Raw genomic sequence first — 22,475 nt, forward strand, 5'->3', positions numbered from 1 at the left:
GAGTAAGTTTCAAGTTATAAAATTTAACTTGGGTATGTGGATTTAGCTCAATGGCAGAGCACTTGCCTAGTGATATGGGAATATGGCTTAGTGGTAGCATCCTTGTACAGCATGCATAAGGCTCTGGGTGGGATTCCACAGTGCTACGTAAACAACAACAACAAAAAAGAATTATATTAGAAAACAGTCTTTTTAAAAAAAGCACTTTCCTGCAAGTGCAAGACCCTGAATTCAGTCCTTACCCCCATCTATAGGAAATACATCTATTTTATAATGGCAGATATACAGAGTATAGCATTGGCATGCAAACTACTTTTAATTTATTTTGTATATAGATGGACAGATAGGCTTCTTTTATTTTGAGAAGAGATCTTACTCTGTAACCTGCCCAGGCTCACCTTGTACACATTATGGACTCTAAGCTATCCTCAAACGCATGATCCTTCTGCTCCCACTTTCTAAATTCTGTGATGTTAGATATACACCACTATGTCTGGATAAAAGATATTTAGAATATAACGACTCAACTTAATTCAACTACCACTATCCAATGTCTCCTTTCTTCAAGGCCTATATAGGCACTCTGAAGACAAGAAGGTGAGAGCTCTGCTCTTCAGAAGCTCCTGGCAAGAATGAAGGTTACTTGAAAACAATCGATAAGGTGGAGAAACTCTTAAGAGTTATAAGAAGGGACTGGGAAGGTGGCTCAGTGGTAGAGTGATTGCCTTGCATGCATGAGTCCCTGGGTTCGATTCCTCAGCACCACATTGAGCTGAAGAGCTGAGGGACAGTGCCCAGGCCCAGAGTTCAGGCCCTACGACCAACCAAAAAATAAAAAGTTATAGGAAAACATAAGAGACAATAGTTATGAAAAAAAAGATGGGAAAGGAGAAAAGATAAAATATGATTTGGTGTAATTAAACACTGATCATCTGAATTCTAGTCCAGAGAGTAGTTTTACCTAGGGAACACAAGGGTGGATTGAAGACAAGGCAGATTTAGTAAGCTCTGGCTCTCTCCTCCTCTGGTGGACAGGGAGATTAGATGGGTTTTTTCTGGGAAGTAAAAAGATTTTTATGTGTCTGACAATCAAAAAGGGTAGCAATGTGTTTTTCTGCCAGCTTGAGAGATAGGAAAGTGAACTTGCTTTCAACTGGAAGGTTCACACTCTGATGAACAAGTCTCAGTTGGTAGAACAGATGGATTGAATGAACACCCTGTCTGCTGCCACCAGCCTGCACAGCAAGTCTTCTGATCTTGGTCTTGGATCCAACCGGGTATGGGCCTGATTCTTGTGGAGTCATTCCAATACCAGATTACATATGCATCAGATTGTATACTGTAAATGTGTACATTTAAAGTTTACCTAAACAATTTGAAGATTATAGAAAAAGTCCTTTGGGGGGTAAAATTCCCAGACACACTGAAAAGGAATATAGATTTGACACCAGAATCCAAACTGCTATATGGAAAGTCAAATTACATCAGCTAGACAACATCTGAGATTGTTAGATTTCAACTTCAGTCTGGGAATCAAACTAAGTGTTGTTCAAGTTCATGTTTGTAAAGGAAGCTTCATGCCTGGGGTTTTACCAGCATCTACTTACAAAGCCATATTGATTCAACGAGAACATTATTTCTTGCAGCATAAATCTCATCTGCCCTGGGCCAGACATGTGAAATTATATTTAGATGCCTAGAATAAAGAATGTAAGAAATGGATGTGCTTGATAGATATTATTTCATTCAATCCACATAATAGCTCCATCTGGTATGTAGTATCATCCTATTTTTACAGTGGTGTGAGCAAAGACTCAGAAAGGTTAAGTAATCATACCAAGGTCACACTGCCAATCAGTGAGAGAACTCATATTTGGATCTAGACTATCATCAAATCCAGAGCCCTCCTCTTAGTCTGCTCCAGAGGTCAAGGCTGACAGAGGATGGTGCCATAGAAGGAGCAGGGTGGGCAATGCTGTAGAGTGTGGGAGGTGTCTACCTGGCAGGTGCTACTAAGGATATTGTCTGAAGATTTCTTTAAAAAAAAAAAAGGGACACAGGGGCTGGGAAGGTGGCTCAGTGGTAAAGCACTTGCCTTGCTTGCATGAGGCCCTGGGTTCGATTCCTCAGCACCACATAAGCAAAAAAGAAAAAAGCGGGGGAAAAAAAAAAGAAAAAAGCGGGAATTGGTGCTGTGGTTCAAGTGGTGGAGCGCTAGTCTTGAGCTTTAGAGCTGAGGGACAGCGCCCAGGCCCAGAGTTCAGGTCCCATGACCGGACCAAAAAAAAAAAAAAGTATACTATGGGTATAGCAATAGGAGTCCAATTAAGTGAAGAGTGAGCAATAATGTTTTCTTTTTTTTTTATTTTATTTTATTTTATTTGTGAACATACTGTACAGAGGAGTTAGAATTACATGGGCAGGATAATGCGTACATTTCTTACCAAGCATTGCAGCCTCCTCCTTTGTTTACCCTTCACATCCCTACCCAGCCTCCCCCCCAGCAATAATGTTTTCTGACACAGAGTTCTAATGGATGATTTATGGATCATTGAGTTTCTAATAAGGAATTCGAAAATGCTTCAATATCAAAATGCACAACAATTCCATTCATTGCCTCAAAGCAAGTGTCTGGCTACCAATGCTATTAAGACTTGTGCACCCAACTACAACTATGCAGCATCTTCTTATAAGTGACTCAAAGGAAGGGTGGGTAATAGTCCATACCAAGTTCTTGAGAAGTGACTGATCACAGTATGGAGAAGAGATTTCTGGAGTACTTAAAGCCCAACTAACAGTCTACTTTTATCACATGACCTGGAAAAACTAACTGCTCATTGGAAAAGGACTTAGTAACCTTGTCCCCCATCACACTCTTGCATAATTGAACAAGTCACTCATTGGGAATGCCAGTGGAAATTTTCAAGTCACATTACATAATGTACAAAAGCCAAGTAAGAGTGCCAAGCTCTGAGTTCAAGCCCCAGTACTGAACGAACAAAGGAAGGAAGGAAACAAGGAAGAGAGGAAGGAAGGGAAGCTTTGACATTGTGAAAATATAATAAGTTCCTTCTAAATATGATTTCCTTCACACTGTCCTTCTCTTCTTTTGAGGTTAGATCCTGTCTTGTCTGTAACTTAGGCAAATTCCTTCCTTTCTCCGGGCCTCAGTACAGTTATGATAAAAATGAGAAGACTGGTTCCGAAATGGGGCAGAGGGAACATCTTTGTTTCTTTCAGTAACTGGAGAACACTACTGACATCTGGCCTCCAGGATCCTGAGACAATAAAGCACCTCTGAAGCAGAGGTGGTTCCCAAACGTGGAAGGATCTATGTCACCTGACACGTCGACAACACCTGCATTGATAAGAGCTGTATGATCCCATGTGGACCTTGAAATATTTCCCCTTTTGACAACCAATCAATGCTTCTGGTGTTTTCTTCAAAGGATGGCAGATAGGCAGCAGTGCTTCTGAGACCTGTTTTAGTTAATGAAAGTACATTTTGTTTCTAACCCTTTAATAGTTCCCTAAACAATTAATTACATGTCTGAAATGTTACTGTCATTTGTTGACCTGTTCTTGCCTGAAGGCTAGTTCTTGCTTTTAAAGCTGCTGCTGGCCACACTGAGCAATGTTCTTTTTTTTCTTTTTTTTGGTCCGGTCGTGGGGCCTGAACTCTGGGCCTGGGCGCTGTCCCTCAGCTCTTCAGCTCAAGGCTAGTGCTCTACCACTTGAGCCATAGCGCTACTTCCGGCTTTTTTCTTTCTGCTTATGTGGTGCTGAGGAATCGAACCCCGGGCCTCAGGCATGCAAGGCAAGCGCTCTACCACTGAGCCACTTTCCCAGCCCCTGAGCAATTTTTCTTATCAGAGATTTATCCAGAACATCTTTATTAGGAACCAGAGTGCCCAGGCCTGGTACAGAGAACCACAGGGACATTAAAAGCACAGTACTTTCAGCAGGAAAAAGAGGAACATTCTGCTGTCCACAGCGGCAATGGCAGTGACCATAGCATTCCAGGAGAAAACATAAGGTCAACTAGCCTCATTCTGTGTCTGCTCCAAACAACCTGTCTTCCCTGCATTTGTTCTTGAAGTGATACACTTGCCACAAGAGCCATGAAAAGTCTAATAGGAAGCTTACCACAGTTCAAATAAATGCATTGTCATCGGGCAAATGTTGTAGGATAGAATGCAAATAGAAGATCCTAACTAGGAAAATCTGTCAGCCTTCTGAGGACAGGAACAATGACTGTTCACTGCTGCATGCTCAGGATTTGGGGTATTTATTTTTGTTTTTGACTAGGCATATGGCCAGCACTGAACAAATTTTAGTAGAATACATAAAAGTGGAAGAGACTGAAAAAAGACGGAAGATTGTGAAACAATCAGGTGATAAGCAAAGGACCTTCCAAGAAGAGGGAAGAGGAGATATGCAGAAGCTAGCAGCAAGCAGGCCTATAGAAAGTTCAAGGACCAAAAGTAAACCTGTGTTGCTGGAGCGTGGACAACAGAGGGACCGGAGAGGGGGCTTCGTTCATTTGCTAGGGTTGACCTCACAAAGCTCTGGTTGGTTGTAACAGCAGAGGTTTAAATTTCACAGCATTAGAAGTCTGAGATCTTTTTTTTTGTGTGGGTCGTGGGGCTTGAACTCTGGGCCTGGGTGCTGTTCGTGCACCCTTCAGCTCAAGGTGAGTGCTCCACCGCTTGAGCCACAGCACCACTTCCAGTTTTTTAGTGGTTTTTATTGGCGATAAGAGTCTCATGAACTTTCCTGCCCGGGCTGGCTTTGAACTGGGATCCTCATATCTCCTGAATAGCTTGGATTACAAGTGTGAGCCACCAGCACCCAGCTAAGTCTGAGATCTTCTGAGATCTCCTTGGATTTTAGATGGACACTTTCTTCTGTGTGTTCACATGGCCTTCACACTGGGTGAACCTGATCCAGAAAAGTCTCCAAGATCCCTACAACTGTCAGTGTGTGGATCTGTTCAGCTCATCTGTGGGTGACAGAGGCAGAATCCATCACTACATTTCCCATCAAAAGTTCAGAACATGGGTGAAGTACATAGAAGGTAGCAAAGAGCAAGACTCATAGAGTAGCAGATGCAGGAATGGGCAGGGTTGCCGCCTACTGGCCACTGTACTGTATCTGTGTATTGGCCGGGGGGGTGGGGCTGGTAGGAGTTTGAACCCAGAATCTCCTACAACTAGACAAATACTCTAGCCCATTTGTTTGTTTGTTTGTTTTGCTAATCCATGAAATCAGGGCCAAGGTACTGTCCCTGAGCTTCTTTTGTTCAGGCTAGTTCTCCTTCTCTTGGGCCACAGAGCCACTTCCAGCTTTTTCTGAGTTTGGAGATAACAGTCTTACAGACTATTCTGTTCCAGCTCGCTCGGACCTATGATCCTCAGATCTCAGCCTCCTGAGGAGCTAGGATTATAGGCATGAGCGCCCAGTACCTGACTTGATTGTTTTTATTTATTTACTTATCTTTCATTTTTATTGCAAAGGTGATGGACAGAGGTGTTACAGTTGCATAAGTCAGGTATTGAGTACATTTCTGTTTGAACAGTATCACCTCCTCACTCATTTTTCTACTGATTTTTCCCCTGCTGACCCCTGTCACCCCAATTTGTATAGTTCATTTTCAACATAATGTCTAGTGAGTATCACTGATGAATTAGTTCATTCTTTGATCATTTCTGTGCTTCTTCCGTCTCCACATCAGATACACTTACATACAAGACAAAAGTTACAGAAATAAAAAACAGTGACAAAGAGGAAAAAGAAAGAAAGAAAGAAAAGAACCACAAATAGTAAAATTAAAAATCAAACGTTTCCATTTCTTGGAATTCATTTCATTAAGCATCATATTATATGATATGTATTGAGCCCTTCTGGTCCTCTCTTAAGATAATCTTCACTGTGTGAGTGTTTAGAGTCCTGTTTAATTTGCCATGTCCAAGTGTATTTTTTTGGTTTTTCTATCCATTGGGTTTATTTATATACTATCCATTGGGTAGATTTATAGGCACATTCCAATGATTACAAAAGGGGAAACTATGCAGCCTATGTCTCTTGGGCTCTGGCTTACTTCGTTTAATAAAATTTTTTCGGAGTCTTTTCATTTGCTTACAAATGGGGTAATGTCATTTTTTCTGATGGAAGCATAGAATTTCATTAGATATATCACATTTTCTTGATCAATTTGCCCATGGAGGGAGATCTAGATTGAGTTCATATCTTGGTTATGGTAAATAATACTACAAGGAACATGGCTGAGGTAGTGGCTTTCTGGTGGCCTGGGTTGTGGTCAGTTGTATATATGACCAGGAGGGGGATTGCTGAGGCATAGGGAAGCTGTATGTGTGCCTTTTGAGGAATGTGCCTGCTGCTTTCCACAGTGGTTGAACAAGTTTACATTCCCACCAACAGCATAGTAGTGTTCACTTTTGACTACATCCCTGCCAGCATCTGTTACTGTTAGTTAGTTTTCTTAATAATGGCAATTCTACCTGGAATGAAGTTTAATCCTAATATTGTTTTGATTTGTACTTCTTTTATGGCCAGAAATGTTGACTGGCTTTTCATGTGTCTATTGGACATTCTTACGTATTCTGAGAAATCTCCTCGTTAAGTCTTTAGCCAATTTATTAATTGGGTTGTTGTTTCTTTGAGGAATTGTTTTGGGGGCCTTAATTTTTTGAGTTCTAAGTATATTGTAGATATGAAGCCCTAGTCTAATGTGTAGCTAGGATTTTTTTTCCTATTCTGGGGGCTTTCTATTTATCATGTTATTCTTTCCCCATTTGGATCCCCTTTATATTTGTCTCTTGCCTTATTGTTGTTATTAGGAATTACAGTACTCTATTGGAGAAGAATGTAGAGTGGACATCCGTGTCTCATTTCTGATTTCAGAGGAAATGCTTTTAACTTTTTGCCATTAAGTATAATGTTGGCATATATTATATTGAGGAATGTTCCATGGATTCTTAGCTTCTCCACAGTGTTTATCACAAGGGGTGTTGAATCTAGTCAAATGCTTGTTCTGCATCTGTTGAGATGTTCATGTGGTTCTTGTATCTTTTTCTGTTCATGTGTTGAATTACATTAATTGACTTGCATATATTGAACCAGGTTTGCAACTCTGAGATAAATCCCATTTGACCATAGTATATGATTTTCTTTGTTAGTTGTTGAATTCAGTTGGCCAGAATTTTTTTTTTTTGGAGGTCATGGGGCTTGAACTCTGGGCCTGGGTGCTGTCCTTCAGCTCTTCAGTTCAGGGCTAGTGCTCTACCACTTGAGCTACAGTGCTGCTTCCGGTTTTCTGAGTGGTTTATTGGAGATAAGAGTCTCATGGCCGTTCCTGCACAGGCTGGCTTTGACCCTCAAACCTCAGATCTCAGCCTCCTGAGTAGCTAGGATTATAGGCATGAGCCACCACACCTGGGGATTGACCAGAATTTTATTTTATTTATTTTTATTTTTTGTTGGTTGTGGAGCCTGAACTCTGGGCCTGGGTGCTGTCCCTCAACTCTTCAGCTCAAGGATAGCGCTCTACCACTTCAGCCACAGCACCACTTCTGACTTTTTCTGCTTATGTGGTGCTAAGGAATCGAACTCAGGGCCTCATGCCTGCAAGGCAAGCACTCTACCACTGAGCCACCTTTCCAGCCCCTCACCAGAATTTTAATGAGAAGTTTTGCACTGATGTTCATCGAAGAGATGGATCTATAATTCTATTTCTTTGGTGAATCCTTATCTGGTTTATGGATAAGATTTTGCTGGCTTCACAGAATGAGTTTGGTAGTGATCTTTCCCTTTTTATTTCATTTAAGAGTTTGAGAAGTATTGGAGTGATTTCTCCTTTGAAGGCCTTATAGAATTTTGCTGTGAGTACCTCTGTTTCTGGGCTTTTCTTAGATAGGATGTCTTTTATTGCTATTTCTATCTCACTACTTGTTATGGGTCTATGTAGTTGGTTAAAATCTTCTTGGTTTAGTTTGTGTATACCACTATTCACTAGGAATTCTTCCATTTCTTCCAAGTTCTCCAATTTGTTAGCATAAAGGTTTGTAATGTATTCCCTTTTACTGTTCTGAATCTTGCTTGTTTCTATCATGATGTTCTTGTTTTCATCTCTAATTTTACTTAATTGTGTGTGTCCTCTTCTTTTTTTGGTCAGGTTTAGTAAGGATCTGCAGTGATCAGGTACCTAGAAGTGGGGACGGTGCCATATGAGAAAGAAACAAAGACAATCTCAGGAATCAAAGCCAGGAGACCAGAGGGTACCCCATCTCACAGGACAAAGCCTCTAGTTCATCTCCCAGGCAGTTTTTATTAACCATCATGATGTATCAGGAAAAGCAGTCAACTTTGTACATAACTGGTGATGAGGAAATAAGTTTCTCCTGTGACACAAAGCCCATGTCATTTTCAAGAGAGTAACCCCAAGCTGAAGGTAAGCTCGTAAGCTAACCTTCTTGAGTAAACTAGCCATCTTCTGATCTTGGTTTGGGAGAAGGGTTGGGGATACAGCCAGGCCACTGTTCTCCTGGGCATGCCTCTCCACGCTCTGCCCAAGTGGCCCTTGTCACTTAGGCACCCCTGTTATAGCACCTTTGCATGTAGCCAAGTGCCTTCAGTCTTCTTAGGGAGAGCAGTGGTCCCTGACAGAAAAGAGGACCGTAAACTTTCTCTAAATCTCTAGATAGTAGACCTGTTAGATTCTGTTGGTCATAAGGCAACATGGAGGATATTGTTGGATCTACCAGAACATAATCATAGGCTTGGATAGAAGCATAGTTAACAGGAAAATGATCCATGAGGTATATTAAGGAGCTCTAGCAACCCCTATCTCCTATGTATGTATGTGGATTGTGCTTCCCCATGTATTGGAGATGACAGGCATGTTCCACTGAGCCTAGCTATTGTATTCCTCCCAAAGCTGAGCTAGCAGATGTTTTACCATCAAATCCAGCCATTGGTTGAGTCTCACAAACTCTCAACCCAGTCTGGCCTTGAGTTGTGATTCCCTGACCTCTGATTCCCAAATACCTACGGCAATGGGCTTGAGCTAGCTTGGAGAGATGTGCACCAGGTAACTTAATATAATTGAAATTAAATTTTAAATTAAATCACAGACATCATGGTTAGATCTTTTGTATTCCTGTAAATATTCTTGAATCTTTTTTCTGAGATATTAATTAAATTACTTGGTAACAATGATCCTTTGGGGTCTTAATTTAAATATTCATTAGATGGATACTAACAGTAATAAAAATATTGAGTTTAGAAATAATTAATTAATTTAGTGCTCATCCTGGGGCTTGAATTCAGGGCCTGGGCATTGGCCCTAAGCATTTTTTGCTCAAGGCTAGCACTCTACTCCTTGAGCCACAGCTCCAATTCTGGATTTTGTTTTACTTAATTGGAGGTATGAGTCTCATGGACTTTTCTGCCTGGGCTAGCTTCAAAGGGCAATTCTCATATCTCAACCTGCAGAATAGCTAAGTTATATGCATGAGCCAACAGTGCCCAACAATTTATTTATTTTCTTTTGGGCCAGACCTAGGGCTTAAATTCTGGAGCTGGGTGCTGTCCTTGAACTTCTTTATTTGCTGAAGGCTTGAGCTCTACTACTTGAGCCACAGTACCACTTCTGGCATCCTGAGGTAGACACAGGTGTGAGCCACCAGTGCCCAAGGACAATTCTTTTTTTTTTTTTTTAAGATAATTGTTCTCTACAATGACTTGAGAATCATGAAATCTTCCAAATCCTTTCTTCAAATAGATATTTTATTTCATTTTTTAGTTTAAATGTTATTGTAAAGGTGTTATACAGAAGGATAAGAGTTACACAAGTCATGTAATGAGTACATTTCTTTTTGAACATTGTCATCCTCTCCCTCATTTTCTCCGAGTTTTACCCTCCTGACCCAACCCTCACTCAAATGTATAATTCATTCTCATCCTATAGTCTCAAGTGAGTATCACTGTGGAATTGGTTCACTTTTGTCCCACCATTTGTGTCAAATGGATATTTTTAAGTATTCTTATTATTTAGGCTTCGTAGATCTTATTATAATTGTGTTTTAAGTTCTCCTTTTTCTTGCAAGAAGGAAAAAAAGAAAGAAATGTTACTTTCTAGAAAATAACCTGAATTAAAAGAATAACAGCTTGTGGAAAAAATAACTTGTATTGTCAAAGCTCAGAATTCACAAACTGTATAGACCATGGTAATGACAATTTGCCTTGTGAAAGTTAAAATGTGTTTGTGACTCTAAGTATCACTATTCCACAATACTGTGAAATATGTGAAATGTATGTAATCACCTAATCTCAATTAAAGAAAAAAAAGTGAGAGAAGGGATGGGTTAAGAGAGCTGGGTGACAAAGTTGTCCGACACTTTGCACTCATCTACTGTTTTGTAGAATGGGAACTTCTTTGTACTACAACTTAAAGATAAGAAGAAGAAAACACAAACACAGGCCCTGGAGGAAGAGTGCTTGTTTGACTGCTGCCTCTGCAACTATCATATAAATATACTTAACACCCCCCCACCCCCAAAAAAGAATAACAGCGGGCGCCGGTGGCTCACGCCTGTAATCCTAGTTACTCAGGAGGCTGAGATCTGAGGACCTCGGTTCAAAGCCAGCCTGGGCAGGAAAGTTCGTGAGACTCTTATCTCCAATAACCACTATAAAACCGGAAGTGGCGCTGTGACTCAAGTGCTGGCCTTGAGCTGAAGAGCTGAGGGACAGCGCCCAAGCCCAGAGTTCAAGCCCCACGACCAACAACAACAAAAAGACTTAACAAGGCCAGCATGATGGCATATACCTATAATCCTAGCACTTGGCAGGCTGAGGCATGAAAATCAAGAGTTTGAGGCCAGTGTGGGTTGCATACCTGTTTGGGCTAAGATCAAGATTCTGTCTCAAAAAATGAAATACTGAGGGAGAGAAGATTGAGAGATTGAGAAGAAGAAGAGTGGGAAGGAGAGGGAGAATGTAAAGCATAAGTGCACAGAGGTTATGTTGGAGACTGGCAAAATTCTGTGAAGAGCCATGTATGAAGAATCCTAAAGAGACCTGTGCCAAACAGAATAATGGTGCCGCCTGATCCTGGACTGAATCTCATCTATGAGCCAACAGAAACCTCTTCTCTTTAGGACTCAATTTAACTTCACTCATAAAGTATTATATGGGAAGCTAACAGTCACCTCATGTCCATCAACAGAAACTGCTCCTCACATTATGTCTTCTTTTCCTAGTTCTTCTATCTGTACATTTTTCCTCTAGAAAATTAACAGCAATATCCTGGCTCAAGTGGTTGACTCTTGTAATCCTAGCTGCTCAGGAGGCTGAGATCTGAGGACTGAGGCTTGAAGCCAGTCTGGGCAAGAAATTTCATGACACTTGTATTTCCAATTAACTACCAAAAAGCTGGAAATAGAGCTTTGGCTCAAATGGTAGAACACTAGCCTTGAGAAAAAGCTCAAAACAGTGTTCCAGCTCTGAGTTCATGTCCCAGGACTAGCATACACATAAAAACATAACAGTAATAAAAATAACTGATAGATTGATTTCCCCATGTCATTTGCTTTACCTAGTTCTTAGGGGTTAACCATGAAGAGCTAGTAGATACCCTTCCACTTTAACAATTGAATGCCTTTCTATTGGAAGTGAGGACCACAGACCAGAAGTGCCTGAATCACTTAGGAGTTGTTAGAAAGCAGACTACTGAATATAAGCCTAAGGTTTGTGAAAATCCTCAGAGATTTGCATTCACATTATAAGCAGCACTTCATGAATGGACATATATCTACCCTGAACAATATATTGCACCATTCTTTATGTCACATAAAATATTTATGTGGCATAACATGACTTTGCATATGACACCAAGTTGTTCTGAAAGTTAATGATGCTAGGAGAGACCTAGTACATTCTGTGTGTGTGTGTGTGTGTGTTAAGATATTAACCTAGGGCCTTGTATATGCTAAGAAAATGCCTACTACTGATGGCATACCACCAAACCCCTTAGTATATTCCTTTTTCTGTTTTCTTTTTTTTTTTTAATGTTTTTATTGTTATAAAGATCATACAGGCCAATTTAGGAATTACCTGAATTCCTAGGCTTAAATGAGTGTAGATGAGATTTTGGGAAAGTGATTAACTGTAAATGGAGAACTTGAGGCAAACACACCAGAAATCTACTAAGTGAAAATTGCCAAAGCAAATTTAGACCTAGCCTATAGCAAAATCTATGACTCTTGAATCCTCACATTACTCTTTCTATACCTGTTCATGCAGGAAGTGAGTAGTAGTCAGGTTCATAATGAAGAAAGAAGAATCTTCTAGAGCCAGGGACCAGACTACAGTGGACAGAAAACCCTGCTTCCCCCATGGTCTTTAAAAATAAACTTAAATTGTCATGATAAAGGTGATGTACAGAGGGGTTACAGTTATATAAGTCAGGCAAAGAGTACATTTCTTTTTGGTGTATGTCACCCCTTCCTTCACTCTCTTCCAGTTCCCCCATGGTCTTTGTTAACGTGCCTCTTACAAGTCAGCTATGACTATGCAGATGACAGCATTGCCCCAGGGCATAGTGCATAGAGAGAACTGGATTCCTGAAGACTACAAGAAGTTATGCCATCTTCTTTAAGTCCTACTGACTTGCAGTTAGGGCTCTGTCTCTCTCTGTCTCTCTTTCTGTATCTCTGCTTCTGTTTCTTTCTCTGTCCTTGTTTTTAACGCCCAATGTTTCACTATCACGTGTCTAGAAGTGTTTCTTCTTATATCCTGTTTACTAGGAGTTCTGTATGCTCCTGTCAGGTGGGTGAGATTTTCTCTTTTATGATTGGAGACGTTTGTTGTTATTATTTTATTGAATAAGTTTTCAATGCCTTTAATTTTGTATTCTTCCCCCTCATCAATCCTGACTATGAGTAAATTGGATCTTTTGGATAAGTCTGCCAGTTCTTGATTTCCCTTTGGCATGTTCTGGGTGCTTTGTCATACCTTTGATTTTTTTGTTCTAATTTCTTTGGTTTATCCTTAAGTCCAGATATCATTTTCCATTTCACTTTACGTTGCCTAGGCATTCAACTGTGGTTTGCAATATGGAAATAGAAACTTCCATGCTTCCAAATTCTTTGATGGCGTCAGTTCTCATGGTGTTAATTTTGTCTTTTAATGAGGTGTTTTTTTGTTTTATTTTATTTTTTGGGGGGGTCTGGTCGTGGGGCCTGAACTCTGGGCATGAGTGCTGTCCCTCAGCTCTTCAGCTCAAGGCTAGCACTCTACCACTTGAGCCACAACGCCACTTCTGCCTTTTTCTGTTTTTTTGTTTTTGTTTTTGTTTTTGTTTTTTTGTGGTGCTGAGGAATCAAACCAAAGGCCTCATGCATTCAGGGCAAGCACTCTACCACTGAGCCACCTTCCCAGCCCTGCCTCCATATCTTTTGGGTGGCTTGTATGTTCTTTATTGTTTCCTCCTTGCATTCCTTTATTTGCATTTGGATATCCCCTTTAATTTTGTCAACCAGTTCTCTCATCATTTCTTTGGTGGTTCTTTTGGCCTCCATCTCTTCTTCACTATCATTGGGGTCCTTCCCTGTATTGTAGTTGGGCTCTTGGATTTGGTTTGTTGTCTTGATTGTTCATGGATTTTGTAATCTTTTGTTGTGATTTACACATTTGGGTTCAGGGATTGTTGAGGTCATTCAGGTTGTGGTGATTCGCTGAATGGATCTTTGTCAGAGTTTGGATTTGGCAATGTTCAGCTCTGGGTGGTACAGATAGTGTAATGCGACCTGGTCAGTTTTTGAGATTCTATAGTCTGCCAGGAGGTCTTGTGTTCTGTCCTAAGTTTAGGCCCCCTTGCATGTTCCTCTTATGTTGTATATAGCAGTCTAGTGTCTTGGCACAGTTCTGTATCTGGAGTAGGCAGATTCCTACTAGTTGTAGTCGGGGACTCATCCTGGTCCAAGTCCTGGACTTGTGTCTATTTCCAGAGGGGCCAGGAGCAGTGTTCCAGCACCCAGACTTCATGTGAGCCCTGGATGGGAGGGCTAAGGGTCCCAATATTGCTTTAAGGGGAGTTTGTCCCTGCGTCCTGGATTGGGACAGGCACGGGCCTCAGAGGGATATGCTCCCACAGAGTGGTGCAAGAGATTGTCCTCACTTGTATCCTAGGCTGGCACCTTCTAAGTCCTGCGCTGGCACTTACTTTTCATAGAGTGGGGGGCTGCAACTACAGATTGGTGGGTTCTTTGCCCCGGATTGGCTGGCTCATGCATGTTGGGTGACAAGCACTTGTCCCAGGCTAACTCACACTGGGCGAACTATCCCAAGCTTGGCCATTGTGCTGTCAAGTTCTCCACAGACTGGGGTGAGGGAGGGGGGTTATGCATATGGGGTGGGTGTGAGCTTCTGAAGGGTCAGGCTTGCACCAGGTGTGGAGAAATTTACATCACATTCTTGATTCAGTTATATTTAACTGCCTGTACTTGATTTAGACTTTTGAATTGGAGGAGCAGCAAAATATACAAGCTTCAAATTCCTAGCTAATCTTCTGAATTATCTCTTTTTTGTGTGTGGTCATGGGGCTTGAACTCTAGGCCTGGGCACTGTCCCTGAGCTCTTCAGCTCAAGACAAGTGTTCTACCACTTGAGCCACAGCACTACTTCTGGTTTTCTGTTGGTTTATTGGAGATAAGAGTCTCACAGACTTTCCTGCCTCGGCTGGCTTTGAACCATGATCCTCTGATCTTAGACTCTTGAGTAGCTAGGATTACAGGCATGAGCTACTGGTGCCCAGCTGAATTATCTTTTATACCTATAATTACTGAGCCTTTCTTTCTTTCATTCTTGCTTTCTTAGCATGAACATGTCATATACTTTGTCATGCTGGCATCAACCTCAATTGTATCTGTCTGTCAGTGCCCAATTGAGAAAAAGATTCAAGAAAGCTGGGCACCTATGGCTCACGTGTGTAATCCTAACTACTCAGGAGGCTAAGAGCAGAGGATCATGGTTCGAAGACAGCCCAGGCAGGAAAACCCATGAGACCCTTACCACCAATTAGCCAAAGGAATACCAGATGTGGAGCTGTGGCTTAATGTGGCAGACCACTACTCGAGCATAAAAGCAAAGGGACAGTGCCCAGGCTCTGAGTTCAAGCCCCACAACTGACTCACACATGCCAAAAAAAGATTCAAGGGTAGAGATGTTAGGAACAAATCTTACATACTTTTTGTCTCATTGGGTCACAAAAAGCAGACAAATATGAGGGCAAGTGTAATTTATGGAAACAGGAGAGCAGAGGATTATTGGAGGAGATTCTTGAAACTTGATGTAGATTCTAAGACACTGGAGGAGGATTATGGATAACGAGGCCTGGTGTGTCCCCTCATTCATTCACTCTCAGCTCCACATTGTCCCAGACACAAAGACAAGTCATGTGACTGCTAATATTTATTGAACATGAAGAGGGAGAACTTATTCAAGTAGAGTTGTCCTGGATATGGCAAAGAGAAATTTAGAGAAAACCTTGATTCTTGATGGATTAAGTCATTCTAGGTGATTAGGGAAGATCTTGAAGATGCAGAGATGAAATCTTGGTGTGTGTTGGAACTCAGGTCATATAACTTTTCAGAAGATCCCTGGAGATGAGAAGGCGGTGAACCTAGAACTCAAGTAATGAAGTGTACACTCAGCACTAAACAAGCAGAATATGGAAACTTACTAAGCATTCCATTAATTGAATTGAAGAAAACAGAAATTCTATTACAGTGGCAAATGGTGAAGAAATAGAATTCCCTGGCCCTCTAACTTGTATTATTTACCAGGATAAGGGATCACAGGGTACCAAGTAAATGAATTATTTCTATTGCTCATGTGGTCTTAAGCTTCCCCCAACTGATTCTATAAAAAATGGTAAGTAATGAAGGATCAGAGGCTTGTTTCTGCCATCTTCAGCATAAGAAGTTTTGAAGAACTTTCATATATTAATAACTAATGGCAAAATCCACTTAATTTTATTGAATGCTTATTTCATAAAAGCTGCTGAAACTTTTACAAATGTTACCTGAATAAAGTCTCACAGAAAGTCTGAAGTAGAGCTGGATGAAGTAACTCAGAATCTGTTCTCCATATTGGAGGACAATTGGGTGGAGGCAGACCTTCCCTAATGAGAAGTCGAGGGCATGCAGAGCTCCAAGGAAGACAGGGTAATCATAATGGGATCAGGAGATGGCCTCTATGTCTTGTAGATTGACCACAAACACTGATGTGAATGCACTAGAGTTTCATATTCACTCCTATTCCTTTTCCTTATAGATTTTAAATCTTAGTGATTCTTAGCAAATTATCAATCACTGGCCTCTTTTCATCTATGTTATATCCACACAGCAAAACTGTAAGGGAAATAGCACTTTTCTTCTCATTTTGTAGGTTCTGAAGTCATTTGGTCTCAAACTCCTGGCAAGGCTGGGTCCTGAATCCAGGATACCCAAATCCAAATTAAACTCTCCACATAAGCCTTCTTAGCAAATTATTTTCATTGGAATCTTTGGCAACAACCCTATATGCTTGTGGAAGGCCCTGGTCCCAATCTACCTTCAGCCTAGGAATCACCAACCTGGAGGCTTAGGCTACTTTGTCACTTCGGACTTGCAGACAACGATCTGTTGAGGTAGAAAAGAACACATTTAGATACCCACTCTTTTGTATTTCTTTGAGAGAAACCAGATGACCCTCCAGCTTGCAACAAAAGAGACAGATCACCTTCACTAGAATTTTCCCTTTTTGTGACATAAAATTCAGGAAGAAAAAAGCGAGGTAGATAGGCTTACCAACTTTCGTCAGGTCCAGTATGTTTCCTTCAACAATTCCATGTTTTTCACAAAACTTCATAAACTTTTTCTTAATTTCTGTTCCCACATCTGGTTGTCGGCCTGGAAACAGAGGTACAGTAACCAGCATGTCTTGCATATTGGTCATGGAGATGGGTAAAGAAGCAAGGATCTAAGAGAGTGGCAACAGCAGGGTACTTAGGCAGAATTTTACATCATTAGGGTATCTTTCTAACATGCTAAGAGAGTTTATAATCTTCCCATCACAGAGGACCAAAGGTAAGCATCTGCCTTCAGTGGGGGAGAAATTACTGGAGATCATTGGGAAGACAATTTAATATCTAGGATTCCTTTATTTCCCCACTTTTCCATCCCAGATAAGTATCATCATGCAAATACTTTACCATAGAGTTCAGCTAATTGGAAATTTTTCTCATTCTTGAGAAGAATTATTACATATTCATTATATTCCACATCAGCTACACTATACACATTGTGCCCATCATCTGTGGAGAAATCAGAACAGAGCTCAGAATTTCTTAATTACATGAGAATAATGGAAACTATTTACCTGTTCTCTGCCCAGCCACACACCAAAGCAAATTCATATTCTGAAAGAAATATGATGAAAACATCTAATGCCTTCTGTTTGTATTTCCTTGGGCTTCATAAAACATTTCTACCTAAAGTGATCACTGGTGTGCCGAGTATTTGTCCCCAGCAGCAACTTCCCCTCCATCACCCTTTTTGAGATCTATCCATGTCCCTCAGTATTTTGTAGGTGGCATGGTCTCTCTGGGGACAATGGCATTACATACACGAGGCTACAGCCTGCGTAGCATGCTAAGAAATTGGCCATCAGGAGTGATTGAACAGATTTCAACAAATGAGAAATTATCCTACCCAACTTACCTCAACTTTTTTTTTTCCTGCCAACTAATTTTTGTCTCGGGCAGTACTTTTGACCACGTTGCCCTCTTTATCTGATGGGGTTATGTGTTAGGTATTGACTTTTGCTCACATGTTCCCTGGATTCAGAATGTGGCAAATAGAATGGGCTCCTCATATTATGAAAATAAGTAATAATAATTGGTCAAGGTCCTAAAAAATAATGCACTTTAATAAATCCCATACTCTATACAATTTAGAAAGACTTTTTGTATACTTACACTGAACAGTATATACACCATCCTTCTCTTTTTTATCACAAGTTACAAAGAATTCAGTACACTGTCCATTTACACTGTAAAACAGAATGAGTTAATACCTTGGATTACATGATTGAAGCTGCCTTCCCAGCCTCTACTCTAACCATAATTTGAGTTTCTGATTCCACTTCTAGTTTACATATACCAAACAAGTTTTATTTATACTACTTCTTCTGTCTGTCTGTCTGTGTGTCTGTCTGTCTGTCTGTTTCTCTTTCCCTGCCTCACTTATGCCAGTCCTTGGTCTTGAACTCAAGGCCTGGGCACTGTCCTTAAGCATTTGTACTCAAAGCTAACTACTTCTTGAAACTCAGTTTCAATTTGATATTTTAAGAATGACTAAAACAACCTTTTCCTATTGCTATGTCCTACTGCTACTATACCACAGCCACTTGTTTAGCTCATTAGCTGAGTGTTCACCATATGCTGGCCTCTCAAATTATACTTTATAAATGTCACCTTACTTGGTACTCCCACAAACTCATAAGGCAGAAAATCAATATGGAAAGGGATGCATCTCCTTGATCAACAACTAGTAAGATATGCTATATTGTCACACTAATATTGTTCAACTGTTTATATCTCTTCCTTCTCCCATTCCTAATAAATTTGTTCTTATAACCAACCCTTAATTCTTGCAAAGTCCCAGACCCATCAAGTCCTGGTTCAGTATCACATGACTTGGATACAAGTTCAGCATGTACCAGCACACCACCACCTGTGTCCATGTGTATCCAAGTATTTGTATGTACATGTGTGTGCCTCTACTTATTTCCATGTATAGTTGTGTATGTAGAGGTCAAAGACAAAATCCAGGTTTCTGTTTTCCCTTTCCCAAACAAAAAAGCCCATACTTACATGGTATGGAATTTAAAGAACAGGGAAGAGTTCTTCAAGAGATCAATATATTCCACAAAAACTCTCATGCTACCATTTTCTTCTATCTTTTCCTTTTGGTCAGAGCCTAGGAGAATGGTAAACCACTGCCCTGTAATCTGCAATTGAATAAGTAAGCTGATTGAGAAAAGAGAAGCATTAGCATATGGACACTTTTCTCCTTGACCCTCATCAGTGGACCAGAACTTACAATGTGATTTGCAGTTGGAATTAGGTCTTGAATCCATTGGCACAGCACCTACACCCCTTTCTGCTGTCCCTCAAGCAAGAGAGGCTGCCCCAAGCATTGGCACATTTCAGTATGGTCCAACTGCTCTTAGTTGAAGGTCTGAAACCACTCATTTTGTCAAATGTTAAAGAATTTCTAAGCCCTCAAAGGATTTACCTGGCTTCAGATTTCCCCAAGACTTTCCCTTCCCCCAGCAAAATCAGAAGTTGAGGTACTCCATGACTCTACCTTTGATGGATCAAAGTTCTTTGCAACTTCCATTTCTCCTTCATTGTTGGCACAGACTAAGGTCAGTCCCAGGTATAGGAGCAGCAGCTTCATCTTTGTAGTGGATTAAACTGTGTCCTCCACAAGCACCAGTCTTTCCCTGACAGTGGTTCTACTTCGAAGTTCCTTGGTCTTTATATATATCTTGAGTCCAGTTTTAAAGTACAAGTTTCCACTTTCCCTCCTCCCCTTCCATGAAATAATTGTTCATTCACTAGCATGAAGCCAAAGATTGCTGCTGCCATTTGAAGCTTGGCAATTAATCTTTTTTAGATTTATTTAATTAGTTACCGCACAGCTATCAAAACACATTCTCAGGTTGGGAAATGCGACTCAAGTAATGGAATGCACAAAGCCCTGAGTTCAAACTCCACTAACACCAATAATCAAAAACAATACAAAAACAAAACTAAGAAAACACATTCCTAAGAAAAATAGTGAGTACACTAAAGAGTGACCACTTGGAAGCATTTAGCATTGGCCCTGGCTTGGAATTAGAAAGCCAAGGTAATAGGACTAAAGATTAACTGGGAAATGAAATGTGTGGATAATCTGGTTTATGAATGACATGCGGATGGTAATAATTAAATGACTCAATTTTTAGAAATCTCGGGAACAAAGAATCTATTTCTATCAAAGAAATGACTTGGCAACTAACACAAAGCATTAAAATAGGGCTGGGATATAATGTCATTCTCATACTTAAGCTACAGCTTCACTTCTGGCTTTTTGGTGTTTATTTGGAGATAAGAGTCTCACAGCTTTTATTGCCCAGGATGTCTTTTACTCATGGTTCTCAGATCTCAGCCTCCTGAACTGGTAGGATTACAGGTATGAACCACCAATTCTCAACTCAGTATATTTTACTTTCCCTTTTCCACTAATCCTAACTACTGCAGTCTTTCTTCTCCCTACAAGAAAAGTACAAGTATTTAGTCTCTATGTGTACTCTACATTATGGACCCATAACAAAGGAGAAGAACAAAATGTCAACCCCTCCTTAAAATATCTTCAATGAAGTTGAAGAAGTGGATGATCTATTCAGATACTTACTATTCCAACTCTGCTGAATGGTACCAAACTATAGAACAGTCACTGAAGCAACAGCAGCGAAGTGCATAAGAGCATCACTAAGCAGCTGTGCTGACGTGGGTTTCATTTGCATCTCTCCTGTTTTGAAATCGAAGAGGCAGATGTGAGCTTTTTCTGAGCCTTCATCTCTCCTCTCTGACCAATCCCACTTCTGCCTGGTAATTGATTGCTGCAGGGATTCAGTGAGAGGATGAGCACCAGACCCTCAGTGAGAGGTCTAGCAATGAGATCAGAGATGGTTCCCCAACAAGGTGAGACTTAGGGAAGGCCCTGAACATTAGGGAGGGTGTGCAAAGGGGAAACGCCACTCTAGGTAGAGGAATGTTGTGAAGAGCATTCTGTGTTGCGTTATTAAAAGCTACAGGTTCACTCCTCCTGTTTTGTGCAATGGACTTGCCCAAAGTAGAGAGAAGAGGCTGGGGGCAGAGGGCACAAAGTAGGAACTGTGACTTTCTGTCTGTGAAACTGTTTGTTTTGGCTTCTTTACATGATTACATTTCTTTTAGGTAAGAAATATACTAAGCTATTTACCAAGAAGTATTCCATGTCAAAGACTACTGTGTATAACCAAACAAATTGCAGTAATAAGAAGCTGTTCTCCTCAATTTTAATTTTTTTCTGACAGCTAAATTTTGTGGCAGGACGCACATATGACCAAGTTGCTCTCTTTATCTGATACCATAGATACTAATCCATGTGTGCACCAGTGGCTCTTGCCGATAGTCCATGCTACTCAGTAGGCTGAGGGAGATGCCAGCCTGGCAAGCAAGCCAATTAAACAGCAAAAGGCCAGAAGTAAATATGTGTATGTGTGTGTGCACGTGCACACACACACACACACACACACACACACACACACACAATTCAGCCTAGTCACTTAGAGTAAATTACTGTTTCAGCCCAAAGATAGTTTGACTCAACTATTTCTACATTTTCTGTAAAAAATAATCCATGATACTTTTATAGTATTGAGTCAAGAACCCCGTCGTACAGATAGTTATCTTTGTTTCAAGCAAATAGGCAAAATTGTGCTTAGCTTCATTTTTAAAATTATATTTTTGAAATTTAAAAGTCACTCTACTCTTGTGTGATCATTCCCACATGTGGTCAACCAATTTTAAGCAGTTCTATTTTGAAACATATGGAACTTCAGATATCCCAAGTGGCTGTGGGTTTCCCAAGTTGGAAATACTGAGTTTGACAAATGGTGAAATACTGCGTACTTTAATTCCACAAAATGATTTTCTCCAAGAATGCTGGCTGCCTGTAATTCACCATATTTTCAAACTGAATCTGGCTCTTCTTGGAATGTGAGGCTGATAGGAGGGTTGGCTGCTCTTGCTGTGCAGATTCTCTTGATGCCTTTCACCCCCTCATTCCTGACTCTGTTTGTAAAGGCCAGATTGTAAGTTTCTACTCCTGTTCTCATTCCCTGTGAGAAAGCTAACTTCATTCTAGAGGCACACATATTCCTACTGCATACTTGATCAGTAGCTTCATCTTTGAAATTCTTGTACACTAATGCTATTTTTATTGTTAAGATACTGTACAGACGGTTACATTTACATGAGTAAGGTAATGAGAACATTTCCTATCAAGAACTAATGCTATTTTTTAAAGCATGAGTCTTGTAACAAAAAGAAGGAAATTTATAGAAAATCCCTTTGTAAGTATGTCTATTATAACCAGGTAGTAACTCATTTTTATATTACTTGGCCACAGGAGAAGAGGGTAGAATACAAAACTAGACATGAAGCCTGTATTTTGGATGATCTTATCTGTTAAGGCCTGGTCTAACTGTATTCCACTCTGGCTGTCTCACTCACTCCATTTCAAGTCTACCATCTTATATGGTGGTTGGCTTAAGCATTCCCAGAATAGCCTGTGAACACTAAGTGAACAAAATCAAAG

The 22,475-nt window shown here is 40.5% G+C and overlaps 1 protein-coding gene across 5 annotated transcripts; it reads right to left on the bottom strand.

Moving 5' to 3' along the window:
• Nucleotides 1-15,479: 15,479 nt before the first annotated feature.
• LOC138820149 (allergen Fel d 4-like) lies at nucleotides 15,480-19,593 on the bottom strand. 5 transcript variants are annotated; one of them, XM_070011863.1, is made up of 7 exons: nucleotides 19,434-19,593; nucleotides 18,938-19,074; nucleotides 18,041-18,114; nucleotides 17,276-17,377; nucleotides 16,872-16,973; nucleotides 16,658-16,703; nucleotides 15,480-15,680 (listed from the first exon to the last, which is right to left on the bottom strand). In XM_070011863.1, the coding sequence occupies exons 1-6, from the start codon at nucleotides 19,524-19,526 to the stop codon at nucleotides 16,666-16,668; spliced, it is 546 nt and encodes a 181-aa protein (XP_069867964.1). In that variant the 5' UTR covers nucleotides 19,527-19,593; the 3' UTR covers nucleotides 15,480-15,680; nucleotides 16,658-16,665. The 5 variants fall into 5 exon arrangements, with proteins under 5 accessions (XP_069867964.1, XP_069867963.1, XP_069867962.1 ...); XM_070011862.1 differs by having other exon boundaries at nucleotides 15,480-15,703; XM_070011861.1 differs by having other exon boundaries at nucleotides 15,480-15,709.
• Nucleotides 19,594-22,475: the final 2,882 nt, after the last annotated feature.

This window comes from Dipodomys merriami, unplaced genomic scaffold (assembly GCF_024711535.1).
Source record: "Dipodomys merriami isolate MVZ:Mamm:240054 unplaced genomic scaffold, mDipMer1.0.p SCAF_11, whole genome shotgun sequence".
Taxonomy (NCBI): Eukaryota; Metazoa; Chordata; class Mammalia; order Rodentia; family Heteromyidae; genus Dipodomys; species Dipodomys merriami.

Bases quoted from the DNA above. Each gene is read 5' to 3' on its own strand.
- LOC138820149 (XM_070011863.1), bottom strand. From the start codon at position 19,526: ATGAAGCTGCTGCTCCTATACCTGGGACTGACCTTAGTCTGTGCCAAC. The intron at 17,378-18,040 runs GTAAGTATACAA...ATTTCTCCACAG, and splicing joins TGGTGTATATACTGTTCAGT to ATGATGGGCACAATGTGTAT. The intron at 16,974-17,275 runs GTAAAGTATTTG...CTCTGTTTCCAG, and splicing joins CCAATTAGCTGAACTCTATG to GCCGACAACCAGATGTGGGA.